This window comes from Nyctibius grandis, chromosome 1 (assembly GCF_013368605.1).
Source record: "Nyctibius grandis isolate bNycGra1 chromosome 1, bNycGra1.pri, whole genome shotgun sequence".
NCBI lineage: Eukaryota > Metazoa > Chordata > Aves > Nyctibiiformes > Nyctibiidae > Nyctibius > Nyctibius grandis.
Genome location: NC_090658.1, coordinates 115,407,216 through 115,426,351, shown reverse-complemented (window position 1 = coordinate 115,426,351; position 19,136 = coordinate 115,407,216). Strand labels below are relative to the sequence as shown.

The 19,136-nt window shown below is 38.4% G+C and overlaps 1 protein-coding gene across 6 annotated transcripts in view; it reads left to right on the top strand.

Annotated features, from left to right (window-relative positions):
- The window catches only part of KIDINS220 (kinase D interacting substrate 220), a 79,052-nt gene that overhangs the window by 4,268 nt on the left and 55,648 nt on the right, over positions 1 to 19,136 (top strand). For 3 of the 6 annotated variants that reach the window (XM_068400696.1, XM_068400681.1, XM_068400724.1), the window contains exons 2-10: positions 1,558 to 1,651; positions 3,110 to 3,257; positions 9,623 to 9,721; positions 11,113 to 11,211; positions 12,721 to 12,819; positions 13,745 to 13,846; positions 14,298 to 14,396; positions 15,296 to 15,493; positions 17,525 to 17,623. In XM_068400696.1, coding sequence (XP_068256797.1) covers positions 3,150 to 3,257; positions 9,623 to 9,721; positions 11,113 to 11,211; positions 12,721 to 12,819; positions 13,745 to 13,846; positions 14,298 to 14,396; positions 15,296 to 15,493; positions 17,525 to 17,623 — 903 coding nt within the window. In that variant the 5' untranslated portion in view covers positions 1,558 to 1,651; positions 3,110 to 3,149. Of the gene's footprint in view, positions 1 to 1,557; positions 1,652 to 3,109; positions 3,258 to 6,992; positions 7,055 to 9,622; positions 9,722 to 11,112; positions 11,212 to 12,720; positions 12,820 to 13,744; positions 13,847 to 14,297; positions 14,397 to 15,295; positions 15,494 to 17,524; positions 17,624 to 19,136 lie in introns of those variants that run through there. The other 3 variants (XM_068400704.1, XM_068400689.1, XM_068400714.1) reach the window with 3 other exon arrangements.

Below are 19,136 nucleotides of genomic sequence, written 5' to 3'. Positions count from 1 at the left end.
CTTTAATTTGCTGGGTTTATTTAAGGATGAGAAGAAAACTAACACATAGATTAACCTGGTAAATTCAGCTTGCATTTTAAGCGGAAATTTCTGTTACTGACTCCCTAAACAGTGCTTTCCTAAAGCCCTCCAGTGATGTTAATCTTTTGGATGTTCTAAGAAGGTTGCCTGAAAAGTGGCAAATGAAAGCATGAGGATAAAAAATTCATGATTATAGTATTTGATTTTGTTATTCTTGTTTTTATGAAATAGACTTATTAATTCTAAGAAGGGGATATTATAGGTGACAAAGAATGTTAATGTACTTGGAGATGGTTCACCCCTATAAAGCTTTTATAATTTTAAAAACGTAATATTAGTATGGAGTTAGTAAATGCAGCTCTGGATGTGTTCGTTAGCTTCAGATATTTTGCTGTTAGTCAGAGGTTTAAGTTGCCTCTAAGGATTCAGATCTGCATTAAGGCAGAAGCTGCACTGTCTTGATGACTGGGAGTTCAAGTAATGATTTCTGAAGGAGGATCCTTATCTACAGTGCAGCAGGGCTGCCTTTGCCTTTTTGAAATATGACAGTAGGGAACATCAAGGGAAGAATCTTACTTTGAGGATTAAGCAATGCTGAATACTTTTTTCCTTTTCACACTAGCTAAGAATTAATCAGTGAAATTTTTGTAGCAACTGCAGAGTATAATTCACTTGGTGAGGCATCGTAGTAACTTTTTGCTGATGATTTTTAATCTAGTTTTCAGTTTAGTATTTGGTATGGAAAATAGCATGGGGCTTTAAGGTACAGCTACAGGACAGAGGCTGGGACATGGCACAGGGAAAGCAGAAGATGTCTGTGGTACCAGTGGAGCTGGTGGCAAGTCACGTTTCATGAATTTCTGTCAAAATACATAAAAAATGATGGGAGGAATTCAGGTGCCAGCATGTGAATATGTAACATTCTTTTAGGTGCCCGAGAACATCCAAGGCATCTGCACAGGGCTGTAAGGTACTGGCACAGGCTCTAAGGGAGGCGACTGTTCTGGCCTGGCAGCTGGAAGCCAGGCAAGATGCTGACTTTTCTGGTATTTTTGTATCTGAAATGGCAGTAGAAGCCTGTGTGTGGGCACTGGGTCACTACAATCACTGTTTCTTTTCAACCTTTCATTTTTGGTGTGGTTTATTTTTTTTTTTAGGTTTGCAACCTCTCAATTAGCTCTTCCTTCTGCTGAAAAAAATAAAGGCAGTTATATATGACACCACTATTGTACTGCTCACCCCCCCTTTGCGTGATGGTACTTGAACAGTACGGTAAATGTGACACACCTTTTGTGTTCTTAGTTTATTTATAACTTTCTTGTGGGAGAGACTGGCTATTTGTGCAGTGCCTAGTAAAACTGTTGCTGGACTTTGTATGTCAAATCTAGATTTTTTTTTTTTTTAACGGATTTTAGGTTTGGGTTTTAAATAATGTCTGAATGATACGATTTGATTTATGTATTTTTACATGGTATGTGGACATTTGGAGAGTTCAGATGCCTAAATCTTTTTTGGAATTTGTCTCTTAAACTGCAGCCTGGATTTTAAGCCCAAATTTAACCGTGGGAGCTACAGTCCCTCCTTTTCCTCTCTTCTCCCTCTCATGTTCTTCTGCTTGCATACCTAAAACGTATGTAGTTTATAGTTTCTTTTGTCACTAGACACTCGTGTGTGCCTGAAGTTGTTCTGCATGTACCCAGAGCTGCTGTCATCTTAACTGAACTGAGCACGTTGGCTTCTTTGCTGGCATTTTTATGAACAAGGCATTTCTGTATGTGGGTCATCTGATGGCTGTGGTGCTATTGGGGAGCTCAGGTTGTGTCTAACATATCCTGACAACAGTGGGTTTGTCTATATATACTCACTGAAGGAGAAAGGATGGTGTGATACTGTTATAGTCTACAAAAGCAATTTAAAGTGGAGTTAGATTGTTTAATTTAAATCTCTAAATCTAAACTAACTTCTTCATGCTAAGCATAGTGAAGTTCCTGCTGGCTTCCTCTTGCCTCTTTTTGGCTAATGTTCCACTTCAGTTGGGAGTGCAGAGAAGTTCACCGGCTGCTTTTATGTGAGAATAAAAGTTAGAACATTTGCCTGGGAAAGCCACTGGTCTTTGGCTTCTGCCTAGTGGCGCATAGCCTAATCAGTAGGCTTTAGGTAACACTAAACTGGAGTTTTTCCTCTGCTATTACACTGCTATCACACAAGAAAAAGCCAGAGAGGAACTGCGATCGTGTCATCCGCTGGTGAGGAGAAAGGTGGTGGGGGGTGGGTGGCGTCTCGTGTTTAGCCCCACGACTCGTTCTGCATCCAGTGAAACTTAATTTAGGTGCAATGAATAATTCAGCTTCTAGAGGCATATGTGCGTAAATTTGGTGCAGTAATACTACTGGCTCTCTGAACTTACTAACCTACAGCTTTTTGGGAAGTCTTAAATGGTTCTTAATGCTCTGCCTTAACCAGGAAAAACCTTCCCTGTTTTATGTATTAGAGGTTAAGAACATATAATCAGTCAACAGAAGCTAGTTAAGTTTGACTAGCAAGTTAACAATGTGCCATCACGTGCACGTGTGTCTGGATAAAGTTGGTGATAACTGATTTAATAATGGTATTTCTCAGAGTTCTGTATGGCTACAGTTTAGATATGATCACTGTATTTCATAATGCTGAATAGTCTCAATGTTCTGCTTATGTACATAAAGGGTAGGGGTTATATTGTAAATAACAAGCATATATAAAGTATGTAACATTTACAGGTGTTCCTATAGTGTTATATATGCAGGAAAATTTATGCGAATGAAAGACTACTATGCATCCCATTCAAAATACATATTTAGACAGTACCTAAAAATTAGAATAATTTCTGTAATTTTCTAAGAATTAGAAAGATTAAGCAGCTGACTTCTCATTGAAATGTAGTACATTTCAATGCACATGTCTCCAGAGCATTTTGTTGAGGAGAATGGCGGGTATTCGTACCTAACCAGTAACTTCAGGCATGTACATTCAGGCTTTATAATGTTGAAGTTAACTCTCATAGCCTTTACTTATGCTTTGCTTTTTTTCTTTTTCCTTTCCTGAAATACAGATAAGCTTTGTTATAGAAGCGTTTTAAATACTGTGAGAAGATGGCAAGTCTGATGAGTCAGAGTCTGTTGACCTATGTAGAAGAAGGAAATGTTCCTGCTCTGAAAGCACTTCTTGAGAAATGCAGGGATGTAGATGAGAGAAATGAGGTAAGATGATTTTTTGAAAGGTCGGTTTCATATTGCGTCTTGTTAGTTACAGAATGAATAATTAGTGAGATCACACTGGTTATTTAATATACAAATTTCAGTTTTATATTCGAGTGATTGTTTACCTTTTCACAGACTGAACACACAGTATTCAGGCTCTGTCAGCACCTCAGCATCTTTCATTGTGTTTGTTTTCTGAGTGGTGGTCTGAGCTGGAAAATGTGACTCCATCCTTACTTTGTGAATGGAGATTATACCTACATTTCTGTGGCTAGGAATTGTTTCTTAGTTCACAGATCCAGCTGCATGTGCATTCTTGTCCTGGTCATTTTGGGGTGAAACCTGGGATTGATAACAACTCTTCCCTCACATCCTGGTTTCCAGGCAAGAGAAGCTTTGTTTTATGATTGAAATAGGAGCATATATTGCAGTTTACTCCGAGCAGATGCTCATCTGGATGAAAACATATCTATCCAAAAAGTAAGTCTGGATGTAACCAGAGGATTAAATGACTTTACCGGGATTACACAGTAAGTCTTGATACACAGTAGGGAGTTTAAATGTGGATTATTCGGAATCCTGCGATAGTGTGATAATTGTTAGCTTCTGCTTTGTCATCTGATTTAGGCTGATTTGAGCGTATCACTACCAGCAATTTAAGTGAATGTGGTGCAGTTTCGTTATACTGCACTAAAGATTCCTGAGAGTTTCTTGGGAGGTTTGATTCATGCAAGTGTCTGTTGCTAGTGACTGTCTACATTGTTTTGCACGATGTTTAAAATTCAGGTTATCTTGATGCATGATTAAGCCTTCTGTGTATTTTACAAATAAGTTTAGATGATTTGACTAATTTATTTCATCTTCTGTAGTAGATTTTCTGGTTTGTAAGTGTCTGAACTTTTCTTTCATCTGGATGTACAGCTTGTATCATCAATTTTTATTTTGTTCTGATTTCCTAAATAATGTTGTACAACTGGAACCTTCTCAACTTCCGTAGCGTATTCAGAGAATCGGATTCATAGAAAAATTAAGGATGGAAGGGACCTCTGGAGGTCATTGGATTCAGTCTCCTCTTAATTGCAGGACTAACTTCATTGTTACATCAGGTTGCTCAGGGACTTAACAAGCAAAATTTGAAAGTCTCAAAAGAATGGGGAACCTGCAGCTTCTCTGGGCAATGCTCCAGCGCTTAACCGCTCTTGGTTTAAAAACATTTTCCTTATGTTTTATTGGAATATCCTTTGCTGCAATATCTTGTGACTGTTGCTTCTCGTCTTCTTTTGTGTCTCGGAGAAGAATCTGCCTTTGTTTTCTAATGTTCCTCTTCCTTCTAGGTAGTGTAAGACTGATGTTAATGCCCCCTTCACAAAGTCACAGAATAGATGGTGTTGGAAGGGACCTCTGGAGATCATCTAGTCCAATCCCCCTGCCGGAGCAGGATTGCCTAGACCATATCACACAGGAACGCGTCCAGGCGGGTTTTGAATATCTCCAGAGAAGGAGACTCCACAACCTCTCTGGGCAACCTGTAACCCTTTATTCTGTTTTCCAGACTGAACAAATCCAGCTCTCAGTTTCTGCTTGCATGACACATGCTTCTGTTTCATAACCGTCTGAGTGACCCCATTGCTGGACTGTACATTTTGTTGATCTCACTGTTGTTGGGAGTCTCTCTCGGGAGCCCAAAATGGGGCATTGTGTTCTGGATTCAGCCTCACCAGTGTTGAGTGTAGAGGACTAGTTGTGCTCTTGTTCACGCAGCGCTGTGTTTGATTTGCCTTCGTTGCTGCAGAGGCACACTGCTGACTCGTGGCCCTCTTGTCCATCGGGACCCCACGCCCGTTTCTGCAGTGTGGCTCCCCAGGCAGGCAGTCCCTAGCCAGTACTGTTGCATGGGGTTGGTGTGTTCCAGTCTCTGCGTTTGCCTTTGTTGAACTGCAGGGGAGTTATCAGCCCATTTCTCCAGCCTGTTTAATTCCTTCTGAACGCCATCCCTGCCCTCTAGCAGGTCAGCTGCTCTCCATAGCTTGGGGCAGCCCATAAACTTGCTGAGAGCACTTTCAGTTTCATGGTTCTAGGTGTTGATGAAGATGCTGCAATGTTAGCCCCAAATCAAACCCTCCCAGCTGGGCACCAGTTACTGCAAACAGTTGACCATTACCCAGTGAGTCTGACAGTCCAAGCAGTTTTGTTACTCACCTTGTAGTGTATGGAAGACTGGCTTTCCAGTCATATCTTTTTTCCTTTTTTTTTTTTTTTTATTCTTTTTTAAGTCAGTCTTGGAAAATGCATGTTCTGTTGCATTTTTTTAAGCTTCCATAAGATGGAAAGAGTATTTTCGGAAAGAAGTCGAATGGCATATATTACTCAAACCCAAAAAGCATCCTGAAATCTGAAAACAATGTACAGAATTTAGCCTTACTGTAGTTATTAGGTCTGGTTTCAGTTAAGACAGTTTTCTTTCATTGTTGGCACATTTGCTGAGGTATTTGAGATGGGAGAATTTTTAACTTCAGAGCGTACACATGAACCTCAGCACCTGGCATGCTGTGTGTCTGAGAAGAGGAATAGTCTGTTCCCTCTGCTGGTAATTCCTCTCAACAGCATGGCTGAAATCAGACAGATAGTCTGTGTTGACTTTATCAACAGTGCCACTGCCTTCACCTTCTTCTCTAAATTTTTTTTCTCTTATAAAATCACAGAATCGTTTTGGTTAGAAAGGACCTTTAAGATCATAGGATCCAACCATTAACCCAGCATTGCCAAGTCCACCACTAAACCATGTCCCTAAGCACCACATCTACACATCTTTTAAATACCTCCAGGGATGGTGACTCAACCACTTCCCTGAGCAGCCTGTTCCAATGTTTGATAACCCTTTTGGTGAAGAAATTTTTCCTGATATCCAATCTAAACCTCCCTTGGCACAACTGGAGGCCGTTTCCTCTCGTCCCATCGCTTGTTACCTGGAAGAAGAGACCGACAGTGCACTCCTGGGTTTCAGTAACTGCCTTTTTTTCGGACATCACTTCCCTGATACGTAATTTTTTCAGTATTCTGATATATTGCATTGGAGAAGGTAATTTCTGGAGACATGTATGGTTTGCATCAGTTTTAAACCCATGGTAGGGAGGAGGGGACTGTTGGTATATATCAATGATAAGAGTTTTGTTTACGTGCTAGCTCTTCACTGGAATTCAGTGGAATTGAGTGCAATTCTGTTTCCAGTTTTGGACCTGCCAAGATGTTTTTACACAAGAAGAAAAGACAAAATACCCAAACGGGAGTGACAGTGAAGTAGGTCTAAGAAGATTGCTGGCAAGCCAAGGTTTGCTAGTGCCAGGACCTCCCAGGCTGCAGTGACTTGTCCAATGGTAGAATCACCCACGTTGTTACAAATCCTTTATATCTTGACTGTGATCAGTTGCCAGAAAAACTGGGATGTTCCAGTCAGTTTGTGTATGGATTGTTTTGTCGGATTAACACCAGCAGTTTCAGTTACGTGGAGCAAGTCTCAGTCTCTCTGCCTTTTCCCTGCGTGTCCTTTCCCCGTGTGCATTCTTCTCTCTCACAGCAGATACATTGATTACTCTAACCGCTAATGATAGATGCTTGCCTTGTGTGATACACTTTGATCCTAACAGCCTCCAGTTTCCTTTGATGGGCCTTTCTTTCCGCTCTTGATACTGAAGTACCTTCTGCATCTTCAATTCTGAATCTTCTGTTCTCTTACAGACTGTGATAGCGTGCTAATCTGTAAGGTAACACCACTGAATGATTTCCCTAAGAAGATGCAGGTGTGCCCCTTTATAATTTGGATATTCCAATACTTAGATTTAGCTGTGATGTACAGATACTTGATGTGCTTGTGAGAGATAAGAGCGTTTAGTTGTGGAGTGTCTAGAATCTTTGGCAACTTTTGAGAATTAATCTGGATGTCATGGGCATAGTAATTGTCTTTTGTTTCTATGTTGGTGAAATCTTCCTCATTTGCTGAAACATTGAACCTATATTTGAAAATCTCCTAGCAAAAACAGAAGGATGTTTTCAGTATCCCTATAGAAAAGTTTGACATCTGTCTAAGAATACCAGAGCCAGTCTACAACTGTATGACACTTCTTACGGGGGCAGATCGTTTTCCCATCCACAACCTCCTCTTGCCCAGAGATACTTTTGTTCGGTTTGTGTTATCCTTTTGTGTTATCTTCCTGGGGAAGAAGATCACAGTGATAACAATAGTTCCTGTTCAGAAGGAGGTAAGAAGAATGCTCATGCTAAAATAGGGATTTTTGTATGAATTGCTAAAGCACTGCTTAGAAGGGACCTCTGGAGATTACCTAGTCCTATGTCCTGAGGTGGGTTGGTTGGAGCCAGCTGGAATTTGGCTGTACCTGGCACAAGGCGGTCCCAGCCTCTCTTCACAGAGACCCTGTGCAGCTCCCCTGATATCAAAACCTGGACACCTACACTCAGTACGATGAGGTTCCTGTCTGCCCATTTCTCCAGCCTGTTAAGGTCCCTGTGGATGGCAGCAAAAGCATCTGGTGCATCAGCCACTTCTCCCGACTTTGTATCGGCTGTGAAGGCGCTGAGGGTGAACTCTGTCCCATTGCCCAGGTCCTTAATGACGAGGTTAAACAGGACCCTAGTATGGACCTCTGTGGCACTGCACTGGTGACTGGCCTCCAGCTGGACATTGTGCCACTTATCACAACCCTCTGAGCCCAGCAGTTCACGGTTTCAGTCCACCTCACTGTCTATTTATCTAGTCAGTACTTCATCAGTTTGTCTGTGTGGAGAGACAGTGTCTAAATTCTTGCTACAGATGGGATAAACAGTGTCGCAGCCCTTCATCCACCAAGCCGATAATGTCATCAGAGAAGGCAGGCAGATTGGTCACGCATGATTTCCCAAGTCACCCAAAATATTGCAGATAAAGAACTCAAAGAGCAAAAGTTATGACTGTTCTCTCTTCCCTAGAGAGCTGTTATCTTCTAGAAAGTAGTATTGCCTTCCTCTTGATTTTTTAGAGCATTTTAATTTTTTTTTTAGTGACCAGACCCGAATACTACTGCTTAGTGATACAAAATATACTTTAGGATCTAGAAGCAAAGGTATCATTTTGAATGTATACAATGTATAGTTATACTAACTTAAACTTAAGAGTATAATTTCTCCCTGTAAAAAATTGCACTGTTAGATGTTACATTATATCCTGTCATGAGTAATACTTTTGATTATCCATTATGTCATGGGGAAGATTCTGTGAAGACCAGTTAGGGAGTAGCTGATGGACCAGAAAGCTTTTTTGAAAGAGTTGGTGCATTTCTGTGATTTTATTTTTTTTTTTTTTTTTTACATGAAGAGCAGAAATAATATCTTTATTAATCTTACTGTTAACTGTTTTACTAATGAAGATTAGTGATCTTACTGTATTCTGATTCTGCCTTGATTTTTATTCTTTTCAGGGAAATTGCTGGTATATAACTCCTAAGATGTAGCTTTTGCATTATTTAGAGACTAGATAATTTGAGTTTTCTATATGGTACACAGAAAAGACAGAAGAGAGGTCAGGAAAAATGCTCTTTGTTTATTAAGCTTGTTGAAATTAACAAATATACTGTCAAATTTAGTAAGTTTTTTCCATTCATAATGCAGAGCAGTTGTATCTCAGAAGTTTGCTGACACAGAAATAGGCTGATGGAGGGCTGACAGATTGCAACTGACTTTTAAAACATCCTTGAAGGCAAATAAACCAGCTTTTCTATCTTTCATCTTCCCTGAGATGAGGCTATCTGTTAAGAACCTGTGTTGCACAGAACAGGAATGATGTCTGTATTTGGTATACTGTCAGATGAGAGTGTGGTATATAACTTGACTATTTTTTCCGAGACTTCAGCAAGAAATCTTACTGTTACTCTGAATCAGTGTTTTAATGGCCATTGTGGTTCCTACGCTAGATTTATTTGTTTATTCACTTTAAACAATGTGACTGAGTTACTTCAAGATGTAAAGATGTAACAGGCTCTATTAGAGATGTCTTCAGTGGGCAGATCATTCAGAAAGAAAGGTATTTAACAATGTAACTTTTTTTCAGAAGCCTTTTTTAATGTCTGAAATGTTTTTTTTTATTTGGTTTAATTTTTTTGTTTCTTATGGGATAGGATTTAATATCATGTTCTCCATTTTTATTGCAAGTTTACTGTGTGATTTGGAAACCAGTCCTTCTCACTGCTTCTCACTGACAATTAAAAACTGGAAACAGCTTAACATTCCTCTGTAGTTTTTGGCCTTTTATTGTTGGTGTATGTGCGTTGTTTGCATCACTTCCCAGTGCATCACTTTTCCTATCATTTTGATTTCAGAATGGGCAGACTCCACTCATGTTGGCTGCTGAGCAAGGCAATTTAGAAATTGTCCAGGAGCTTCTCAAGAAGGGAGCGAATTGCAACTTGGAAGATGCAGTATGTATTAGTGCTTTATGTGAAAGTACCTAACAGTAGAGGAAGGAGAAATTTCAAGAGATAGGCAAAGAAAAGGAATTTAGGTTAGTGTTGAGGGGAGGGGCAAAAAAAAGAAGGTGGAAAATGATGACATATAAGAGAAATTTTATCCAAAATTTCTTGGCTCTGTGTTCTTCTGATTAGATTCTTTATAAAGAATAAGGATATTTAAGATGTTTTAAATGTCTGAGGGTCTCTGCTGAATGTGCTGCTGTTTCTTCTGGGAAATTAGTACTAGGAAACTATAATAATAGGATTGGCAGCAGTTGACATAAAAACGTAGGCGGAATAGAGAAATACAGCATGAAAGATGAGGTCCAGGTGATTTTGCTCATCTCAGTGATGTTGTGGTATGTCAGGATTTTTTTTTTTGCTTGGTTTTGGTGTTTTTCAATAAATACTGAGGGAGAATTTAGGTTAAATTATTATTTCAGGTGAAAGCCAAAAGAGTGGCAGAGAAGGGTTTAAAATTTGTAAATTGTCTTCCTGCCTTTGCGGAAGAGGTTGGCTGTAGGTGAAAGATGCCCAGAAAGGGTGAATAGGGCAGTGGTGGTGTTAAAAAATTTTAAAAGATCTGTACATTCCAGTGAAGGGTGATAAACAGGAAAAGGACATTGCTTGTGTTTCTTTTCATTCTGCACTTCAGTTTAATTGTAGTAGTGCAGACATCCAGGAATGATCTGGTATGAAATCTGTCATTTTTGTTAAAAAATGGAGATATTTTATTACATTTGCTGTAAATGTTACAGTTCTTATAGGAAGAACAATTACCATATAAACTGCTGCTATTTTTATGTGTGTAGCATATAGAACAGTAGTCCACAGCTGGACATGGTTTGAGCAGTGGGTGGAAGATAGGTGTAATGCAAGAGGAAACGTATCTCCTGAAGTGATCATAAATCTAAGAAGCTGTGGTCTGCATTCCCCTGGGTATTAGCTCCTTGAGTGCTGTCACCCACTGTATGTGGAGACAGACCACCACCGTTTGCTGTGGTCTTGGTTGCCATCTCATCCCCACCAGTTCTCAGTGTCTGGACCTCATTCTCTGATCGTTTGTAGGTGTTGCTTCCTCCATAAAATTTTTAAGATGTTAACCTGCAGTGAATTGAGGAGTGGAGAGTGATGGATATTGGGTAGGAGAGGAGATAATTGGAGGGGAGATTTGGAGTAGTTGTTGGTCTGTATTTTCATGTGTAGAACTGGCAGGTAGTGTATGAGTTTATTACTTTTTTTTAAAGGACAGCTTTTTTAAGGGGTTGTGGATTTCTTATTGTGGGTTAAACACTTGAAAAACAAGGTAATTGTATTGAAATATTTAATATCACTTTAAAATATTTTTTTCATTTTTCTAGGATAACTGGACAGCTCTTATTTCAGCAGCTAAAGAAGGACATGCAGCTATTGTAGCAGAGCTACTCAATTATAATGTCAGTTTGGAGCATCGGGATTTGGTATGTGTTGTCCTAATGTAAAAATAAAATAGTTTTTAGTAAGAAGAACAATTTTGGGAGTTGGAGATTTTCTATTCTGTAAAACAAATCAAAGATCTTTTATTCTTAAATTATGCACTCAGTGCTGTTAAAGTGGAAAAGAATACATATTTAAATATTGTTTGTACAGCTGTAAAATAGTTGCTTTAGTGTTAATAAAGGCAACTTGTTTTCTAGGGCTGCTTTTTTCCTCTTAATTTGCTTTGGAAAAAAGCTAAATTGAAGAACAGTTTGATTTTTGGGTGTGTTTTGGGGGGGGGAGGGTTGGGGGGAGGGATTGGTTTGTTGGGTTTTTTTTTTTTTTGTGGTGGTGGCTTTTGTTAAAGTATTCTGGTAAAATAAATGTTATCTTTTCCTGGAAGATACCTGTCCATATTTACTTTTTCTCTGGACAGCTGTGATTATTCGTATAGCAGTCCTTGTTCTCAGTATCCTGGAATTTGTTATTCATCTTGCCAAATTTTTTGTATGGGAAAGTGGGCACTATATTCCCATCCACCTAAAGAATTACGCAAGTTGTGTACACAGTTAGAAGGTTAGATGCCTCTGAAGAGCTATAGTCTTGTCTCCATTGACTGAAGAGGGAATTAGGTACCTGCAAGGACTAATTTTGTTCTGCTTAAGTTAGAGTATGGAAAACCACTAGGGGAGAGTTTAAGTTCTTCCTTTAATTGAAGTTACACTCTGTCTGAAGGTTGAGACATCTTGCCATGTCCTACTAGTCTGGCTTTTTCGTAAGTGTAATGTTAAGCACATCCACATGTCCAGTGGTTGATTTCTAGGCCTGTGTCGGTCTGAGAGGAATCTTTTACCTCCCCAAAAGTGTATTATAAAGAAACAAATAAAAACTGTGCTTATGGTTATCAGAGGCATACTGTTCTTCTAAAGTTAATTTTGGCTACCTGACCTGTCAAATGCCTTAGGTAGTGAAACCTTGTTTCCTAGTATACAGACTTGAATGAACACACCAGTGCAGTTTGAAATTAATTGCTCTTATTACTCCTTTAAGAGGACACAGGATTTGCTGCTTTTTCATGAAGAAGCAAATCATTACATAGTTAGTTTGTGAAGGCCAGCTGTCTGTTACATAAATCAAAAGTAAACTCTCCATGTTAATTGATTTGGATTCTAGACTTTTGTTTTAAGGTAGTGCTTTCTTTTTAGTTTATGTATCTAGTGATCAGCTTTGTATGCACTTGAAGTCTGAACTGAGTGTTTACAGCAAATTCAGGAACGTTTAGGACATGATATTCTTCCAAGTTTTTCATACAGCAGGAAAGTAGTACTTTCATACATGTGCTTGTTATTTATTCTACATAAGTAGTACTACAGGGTTATGTAGTCAATCCTTACTATGTTTTGGACTTGCAAGACAGTCTTAGGACAAATACAAAATGAAATAAAAGTCACTGATGAGGTTTTTAAAGAGTATTTTTCAGTTTTTGCATTTCTTTGAATTGTGCTTGCCAGGGAGGATGGACTGCCCTGATGTGGGCATCGTATAAAGGCCGTACCGAAGTAGCTAAACTGCTGCTTGAGAAAGGAGCAAATCCAAACATCACAGGAATGGTAAGTTTTAGTCTTAAACGCCCCCTCCTCCCAAATGTTAAAAGTCCTGAATTGTACACTCATCTTACTACCTTGATTAAACATTTTGCATTTTTTGCAATATAACTTTAATCACTATACTTTATTTTATAAAGGGATTGCTTTAATAATCTGCATGACAGCCACTGTTTTTTTGATTAATTTTACTTTTTTTTTAATTAAAGCAGATGAGTGTATAGCTCTTAATAAGATTCAGATTAGCAGGAGAGGAAATAATAGAAAGGATAAGTAGTGTATGTAATGCTACTTGTTTAACAATTGTCATTTTTCTGCGCCTGTAGAAGTTAATGGAGTAACTAATATGTGCAATTTAGAAACAATAATGTGTTTTAATTGTTTCGTAATAGTTACCAAATGGGCTAGATTATATAAATATGTACCAATGTGCGAGAGAGAATCAAAAAAATAAGATTCTGAGATTTATTTCATTTTATAAGCATTTTCTATAAAAGTCTAGGGATGTTCAAACTTTAATGAACAGTTTCTTTATACTGTCAGTTCTCTGGTGTTTGAGGCAACAGTGAACAATCAAGAACACTAGTGACTTGCATGACATGACCGATCTGCAGTCCTGATTACTTAGGGATATTGCTTAGCTGTCTGCTTCTCTCTTATGTTACAAATGTTTATATTAAGTTGAAGATGTGAATTTTTAAACCTTGTTTAAGGAGTTATAAAACAAAACTGATTCAAAACAGTAGACATCTTCCTAGACATCATAGACACAACGTACTAGGCAACAGTTATTGATATGTAGTTAGATTTATTTCTGTATATTTCTTCTTCTATGGGTTTATAGTCTCTTGGAGCATTGTGATCAATATTGGTCATGAAAAATAATTAAGACTGATTTTATTTCATATGATCTTTTCTTTTTAAATCTAAGCAATACAGTGTTTATCCAATTATTTGGGCAGCAGGACGGGGCCATGCAGATATAGTACATCTCTTACTGCAACATGGAGCTAAAGTGAACTGCTCTGACAAAGTAAGTTATATTTACATAATATTTAATTTCTTTAATGCCTGATACATTTATTGTAAAAGTAAGTTTTATTAAAAAATAGAAATGTATGAATTTTTGATTGAAAAAACACCTGCTATTGTATTTTGCCCACGAGATCATAATTAGTAGCTAGAGTAAGTCACCATACTTGAAAGAGGTTTTTCCATAGTATGCTGAAGATGGGTGTGAACACTTATTTCAGTGAAGCATATTTTTCTAAGCTGTTGGAAACCTTTCTATCCTAGGCTGCATAGAAAAATAATTCTTACAGCTATCATCTACAGATAAAAAGTTAAAATTGCTTTTCAAATGCTTTGTGTTAATTCACGAGACCAAATTATATCTTTGTAAAAACTAAAGTAATAAAGTATAGGATGAATACTAGATTGTAGGGGATACTAAATATGATGAAATGTTACAAATGTTTTTGCAGTATGGAACCACCCCACTGGTTTGGGCAGCGAGGAAAGGTCATTTGGAGTGTGTGAAATATTTGCTGCAAATGGGAGCTGATGTTGATCAAGAAGGAGCTGTAAGTAAATGTTTCCTTTCCGGTGGTAAGGTGTGGGTGCATACATCTGTGTGTCCTGTTGTATTTTATAATACAAACAGCAAGAAATATATGGAATGAGGTGAAATGTTGATGTTGGAATATATTACATTTCAACTATTTGCAAACTACATGTGAGGATTATTTAGATTTCTTTGTGCCTTTTAATAAAAATATTATGTAACTAGGCAGTCATATTGACAGTTGTAAAGTGTAAGTTTTAATGAACATAAATAAATTTAGGTTATTGTTCTATGAAAGTTAACACTATCAAAATTCACTCTGTACTCAAGCCTGATATGACAACCAACTTATTCCTCAGTGCTATTTGAAAAGTAAATCAAACACAAGGCATCTTGACTGTTGTGCCTTTTCAGAAGTTGGAAATATTTAGAAGGTTTCAGCTGCATATTGTTCTTAAATAAAACTTTTTAATTTTTGTTGTATAAGACACTTAAAATGCTTGTCAAAATAAAAAAAAAAATCAGTAAAAGTTAAGTGGAAAATGAGGTTAGCTTTTGGTATTCATATGATTATTTCTGAAGTTCTTCAAAAAACCTCCTTATGAGCGGTAGTGGCCGACTTGGGTGCTCTGACAACACTGTGTTCCTACATGACAAGGAAAGTATTTTACTGTGTGTGTGACATTCAGGTGTTAGAACAAACTGATCTGAGCTTTACTGTTTGCATTTGAAGTATTCTCTACTATAGTACTTAGTTTATTTTTTAAAAAAAAGCTTAAGAAAGTGCACAAAAACTGAAGTAGCATTTGGATGGTTAAGAAAGTAATGTCCGTGAGTGTTCTTTTGTTATTTAAGCTACTGATATAATGATGATTTCTATATCCACTGTACAATAAAATCTGTTGGTTTTGTTTAAAGAATTCTATGACTGCACTTATTGTAGCAGTGAAGGGTGGCTATACTGACTCAGTAAAAGAAATACTGAAAAGGAACCCAAATGTAAACTTAACAGATAAAGACGGAAATACAGCTTTGATGATCGCATCGAAGGAGGGACATACTGAGATTGTGCAGGATCTTCTCGATGCTGGAACTTATGTGAACATTCCTGATAGAGTGAGTAAATTTTCATTATAATTGTGGTTTTATATATATGTAATAATAAATCTTTAAATACCAGTGTATGCAGATTTGTGGGTACGTGATTTTTCCGGCTTTCTAATTTTTCTGCCACCTAGGGGTATTTTTATGTATTGCTATTTTACAAGTATGTTAAACGGCAAATGTTGCTGCGTGACAGTAAAGGATAAACAACAGAAATGACTCTTTTTCTTTGAGATTCTTGAATTGTGAGTTTTCATAGGGCATGAAGATAATTTATGGTTGTATATTTGTCGTATCTGTAACATGACTAATACTGAACTAACTTGCAGGTTTGGGGTGGGGTTTTTGTGTATTAATACATGTGGTAGTGCTGCTAAAATTGTAAAACAATGGATATTGTAAAAAAGAATGTATTTCATTCAGTATCTACTGTTGTCTTTTGCAATGAAACTTTTTACTAGGAAACTTGCATATATTAGAGGAAGACTTCAGCTCTGTGTTAAGACACATAAATGTAACTGTGGAAAGGTGTGCTGTGTACCTGAGCTGAGAGTGCATTGTTCAGTAGAGGCATACGGTACAGGCAGTGACCAGAGTGTGAATCTGCTTGCTAGCTACTCAGGGATTTATTTGGTTGCTTACATATGTGCCTTGGACTATCTGCAGTGTGCTCTAGGTAGTCAGGTTTTTCTGAAGTGCCAGAGCAGGCTGAGCACTGTACCCTTGGGGCTCTAGGTGGTTAGATACCTAAACTTAGGTGCCTCTGTCAAGATCAGTGTTTTAGTTCAGAGCAGTAATATGGTGTTGAGGTTGAATTCCCAATCCCTACATTGAATTGCTTGGGGTTGCAGAGAAGAGAGGAAAACCTCCTAATATTTGCCTTATAATTTGAAAAGGATTTTTGGATGCATTTTCCTATATTTCAAGTGTGAGCTTAGTGCATTTCTTAGGTGGTTGTACAGACCGAGCTGCAGTGTTGCATGTGACAAGAAATTTTATCTCAGGCACATAACAAAGCAAAACTTTAAATACGTAAGAAAATACATTGCAATCTCCCTTCCCACCTCTTCTGCCACAAAGTTCTATAGCTGTTTGCATTCCTGTGCTTTTGGGAAGGATAAATTACAACTTTCAGTACAGCTGACTGTATTCCAAAAATACATCGAACAATGAGTAGTCTTTGCTAGAGTAAGTTTTGATAAGGAAAACGTCTTGGTTTGCAGCCAGGTGTGTAATGACTGTGATTGACAGGGGATCTACTACTACTGAGCTTTCTGAGTTCCACACCTGTGATTTAGCTACACTTCATGTATTTTTCCTGTTTCATCATAAAAGAAGTATTAGGTAATTTCAGGATTTCATTTTCTGAAATTGTGACATATCCTTAAGTGTGTTAAAATCAGAAGCCTTAAGCAGAATTGTAGCTTTGTTTTAGGTATATACAACTCCATTTGCCACAGCAAAATATTTTTTCTTTTGATCAATTTGAGATAAAATCAGCCTTCTGCTTCTTTTCTTTATAACAGCATAGTGTATGTAAACAGGATAGCAGTCAAATCTGCACCAAAAAAAGGGATAAAATTCTTTAAAATTCTTGAAGATCTTTTGTCAGCTGTGAAACATCTAAAGGAGACAGCCGACACTCTTGTCTGATTGTAAAGAGGTTATTACTGTGAGTGGTTGGTCTCCCTATGAACACAGAGAACAGCTGGGTTTTTTTCATATTCATTATTAATTTGTGCTGTTATTTTTTAAGATAGTGGTTTAAGCTGGACCTGGTTTTGGGGTGTTTGTTTTCCCATCAATGTGTAATATTTCATCTCTTTGCAAAAAAATGTGAAAAATGGAGTCCGGAATTTTTTCTTCTATGTACCCATTATTTGCAGAAATACAAAAAGTAGTTCTATCTTTCTTTAAAATGAGTGCAGATTTCTTATTGCAAATAAGCAAAATGTATATTTAGAGGCTATGAGTTATTGTGTTGCATTTCTTTTTGCTAAATAGTATTAATTCAACTTCAGTTTTCTTTCACATTTTTTCTAGAGCGGAGATACAGTGCTGATTGGGGCTGTTAGAGGAGGTCATGTTGAAATTGTGAGGGCCCTGCTGCATAAATACGCTGATATAGACATCAGAGGTCAGGTAAGTACAACAATGTAAATGTTGGAGTAGTTCTTAAATGGGATGTGAATTTGAATACCAAACAATTATATCGTGTTTCTGAAAACAGAGCATTAAAATCTTGCTCAGTCTACTCTGTAGGAAACTTGGATTCCCATCAAACATTTAAAATATATCACGTTGCTGTGCAGTTTTTAAGATATAAGGCATATGTAATGGTGATGACTTGTTAAGCAGCATTTTTTTCAGTTAGTTTGTATAATGGTTGACAAGCAGAAGATGTAAATTGAACTTATTTCATCTGCACTACTGAACAGATTTAAAATAATTAAATACTTTATAAAACCCTTAATATTATTATTGTAATACTTAATATTTTAAATTTAGTATCCATATATTAAAATACCCCTTAGATTATATCTGTTGTCAGTGCTGGTTAGCCAGTTCTGTTCCTATGCTTGGTTGATTCTTCTTTCACAGAATCACAGAATCACAGAATGTTAGGGATTGGAAGGGACCTCGAAAGATCATCTAGTCCAATCCCTCTGCCGGGGCAGGATTGCCTAGACCATATCACACAGGAACGCGTCCAGGCGGGTTTTGAATGTCTCCAGAGAAGGAGACTCCACAACCTCTCTGGGCAGCCTGTTCCAGTGTTCGGTCACCCTCACCGTAAAGAAGTTTTTCCTCATATTTAAGTGGAACGTCCTGTGTTCCAGCTTGCACCCATTGCCCCTTGTCCTGTCAAGGGATGTCACTGAGAAGAGCCTGGCTCCATCCTCATGACACTTGCCCTTTACATATTTATAAACATTAATGAGGTCACCCCTCAGTTTCCTCTTCTCCAAGCTAAAGAGACCCAGCTCCCTCAGCCTCTCCTCATAAGGGAGATGTTCCACTCCCTTAATCATCTTCGTGGCTCTGCGCTGGACTCTCTCTAGCAGTTCCCTGTCCTTCTTGAACTGAGGGGCCCAGAACTGGACACAATATTCCAGATGCGGCCTCACCAGGGCAGAGTAGAGGGGGAGGAGAACCTCTCTCGACCTGCTAACCACACCCCTTCTAATATACCCCAGGATGCCATTGGCCTTCTTGGCCACAAGGGCACACTGCTGGCTCATGGTCATCCTGCTGTCCACTAGGACCCCCAGGTCCCTTTCCCCTCTGCTGCTCTCCAACAGCTCTGTCCCCAACTTGTACTGGTACATGGGGTTGTTCTTGCCCAGATGCAGGACTCTACACTTGCCCTTGTTATATTTCATTAAATTTCTCCCCGCCCAACTCTCCAGCCTGTCCAGGTCTCTCTGAATGGCTGCGCAGCCTTCCGGCGCGTCAGCCACTCCTCCCAGTTTTGTGTCATCAGCGAACTTGCTGACAGCGCACTCTAATCCCTCATCCAAGTCATTAATGAATATATTGAATAGTACTGGTCCCAGTACCGACCCTTGCGGGACTCCGCTAGACACAGACCTCCAACTGGACTCTGTCCCATTGACCACCACTCTCTGGCTTCTTTCCTTCAGCCAGTTCACAA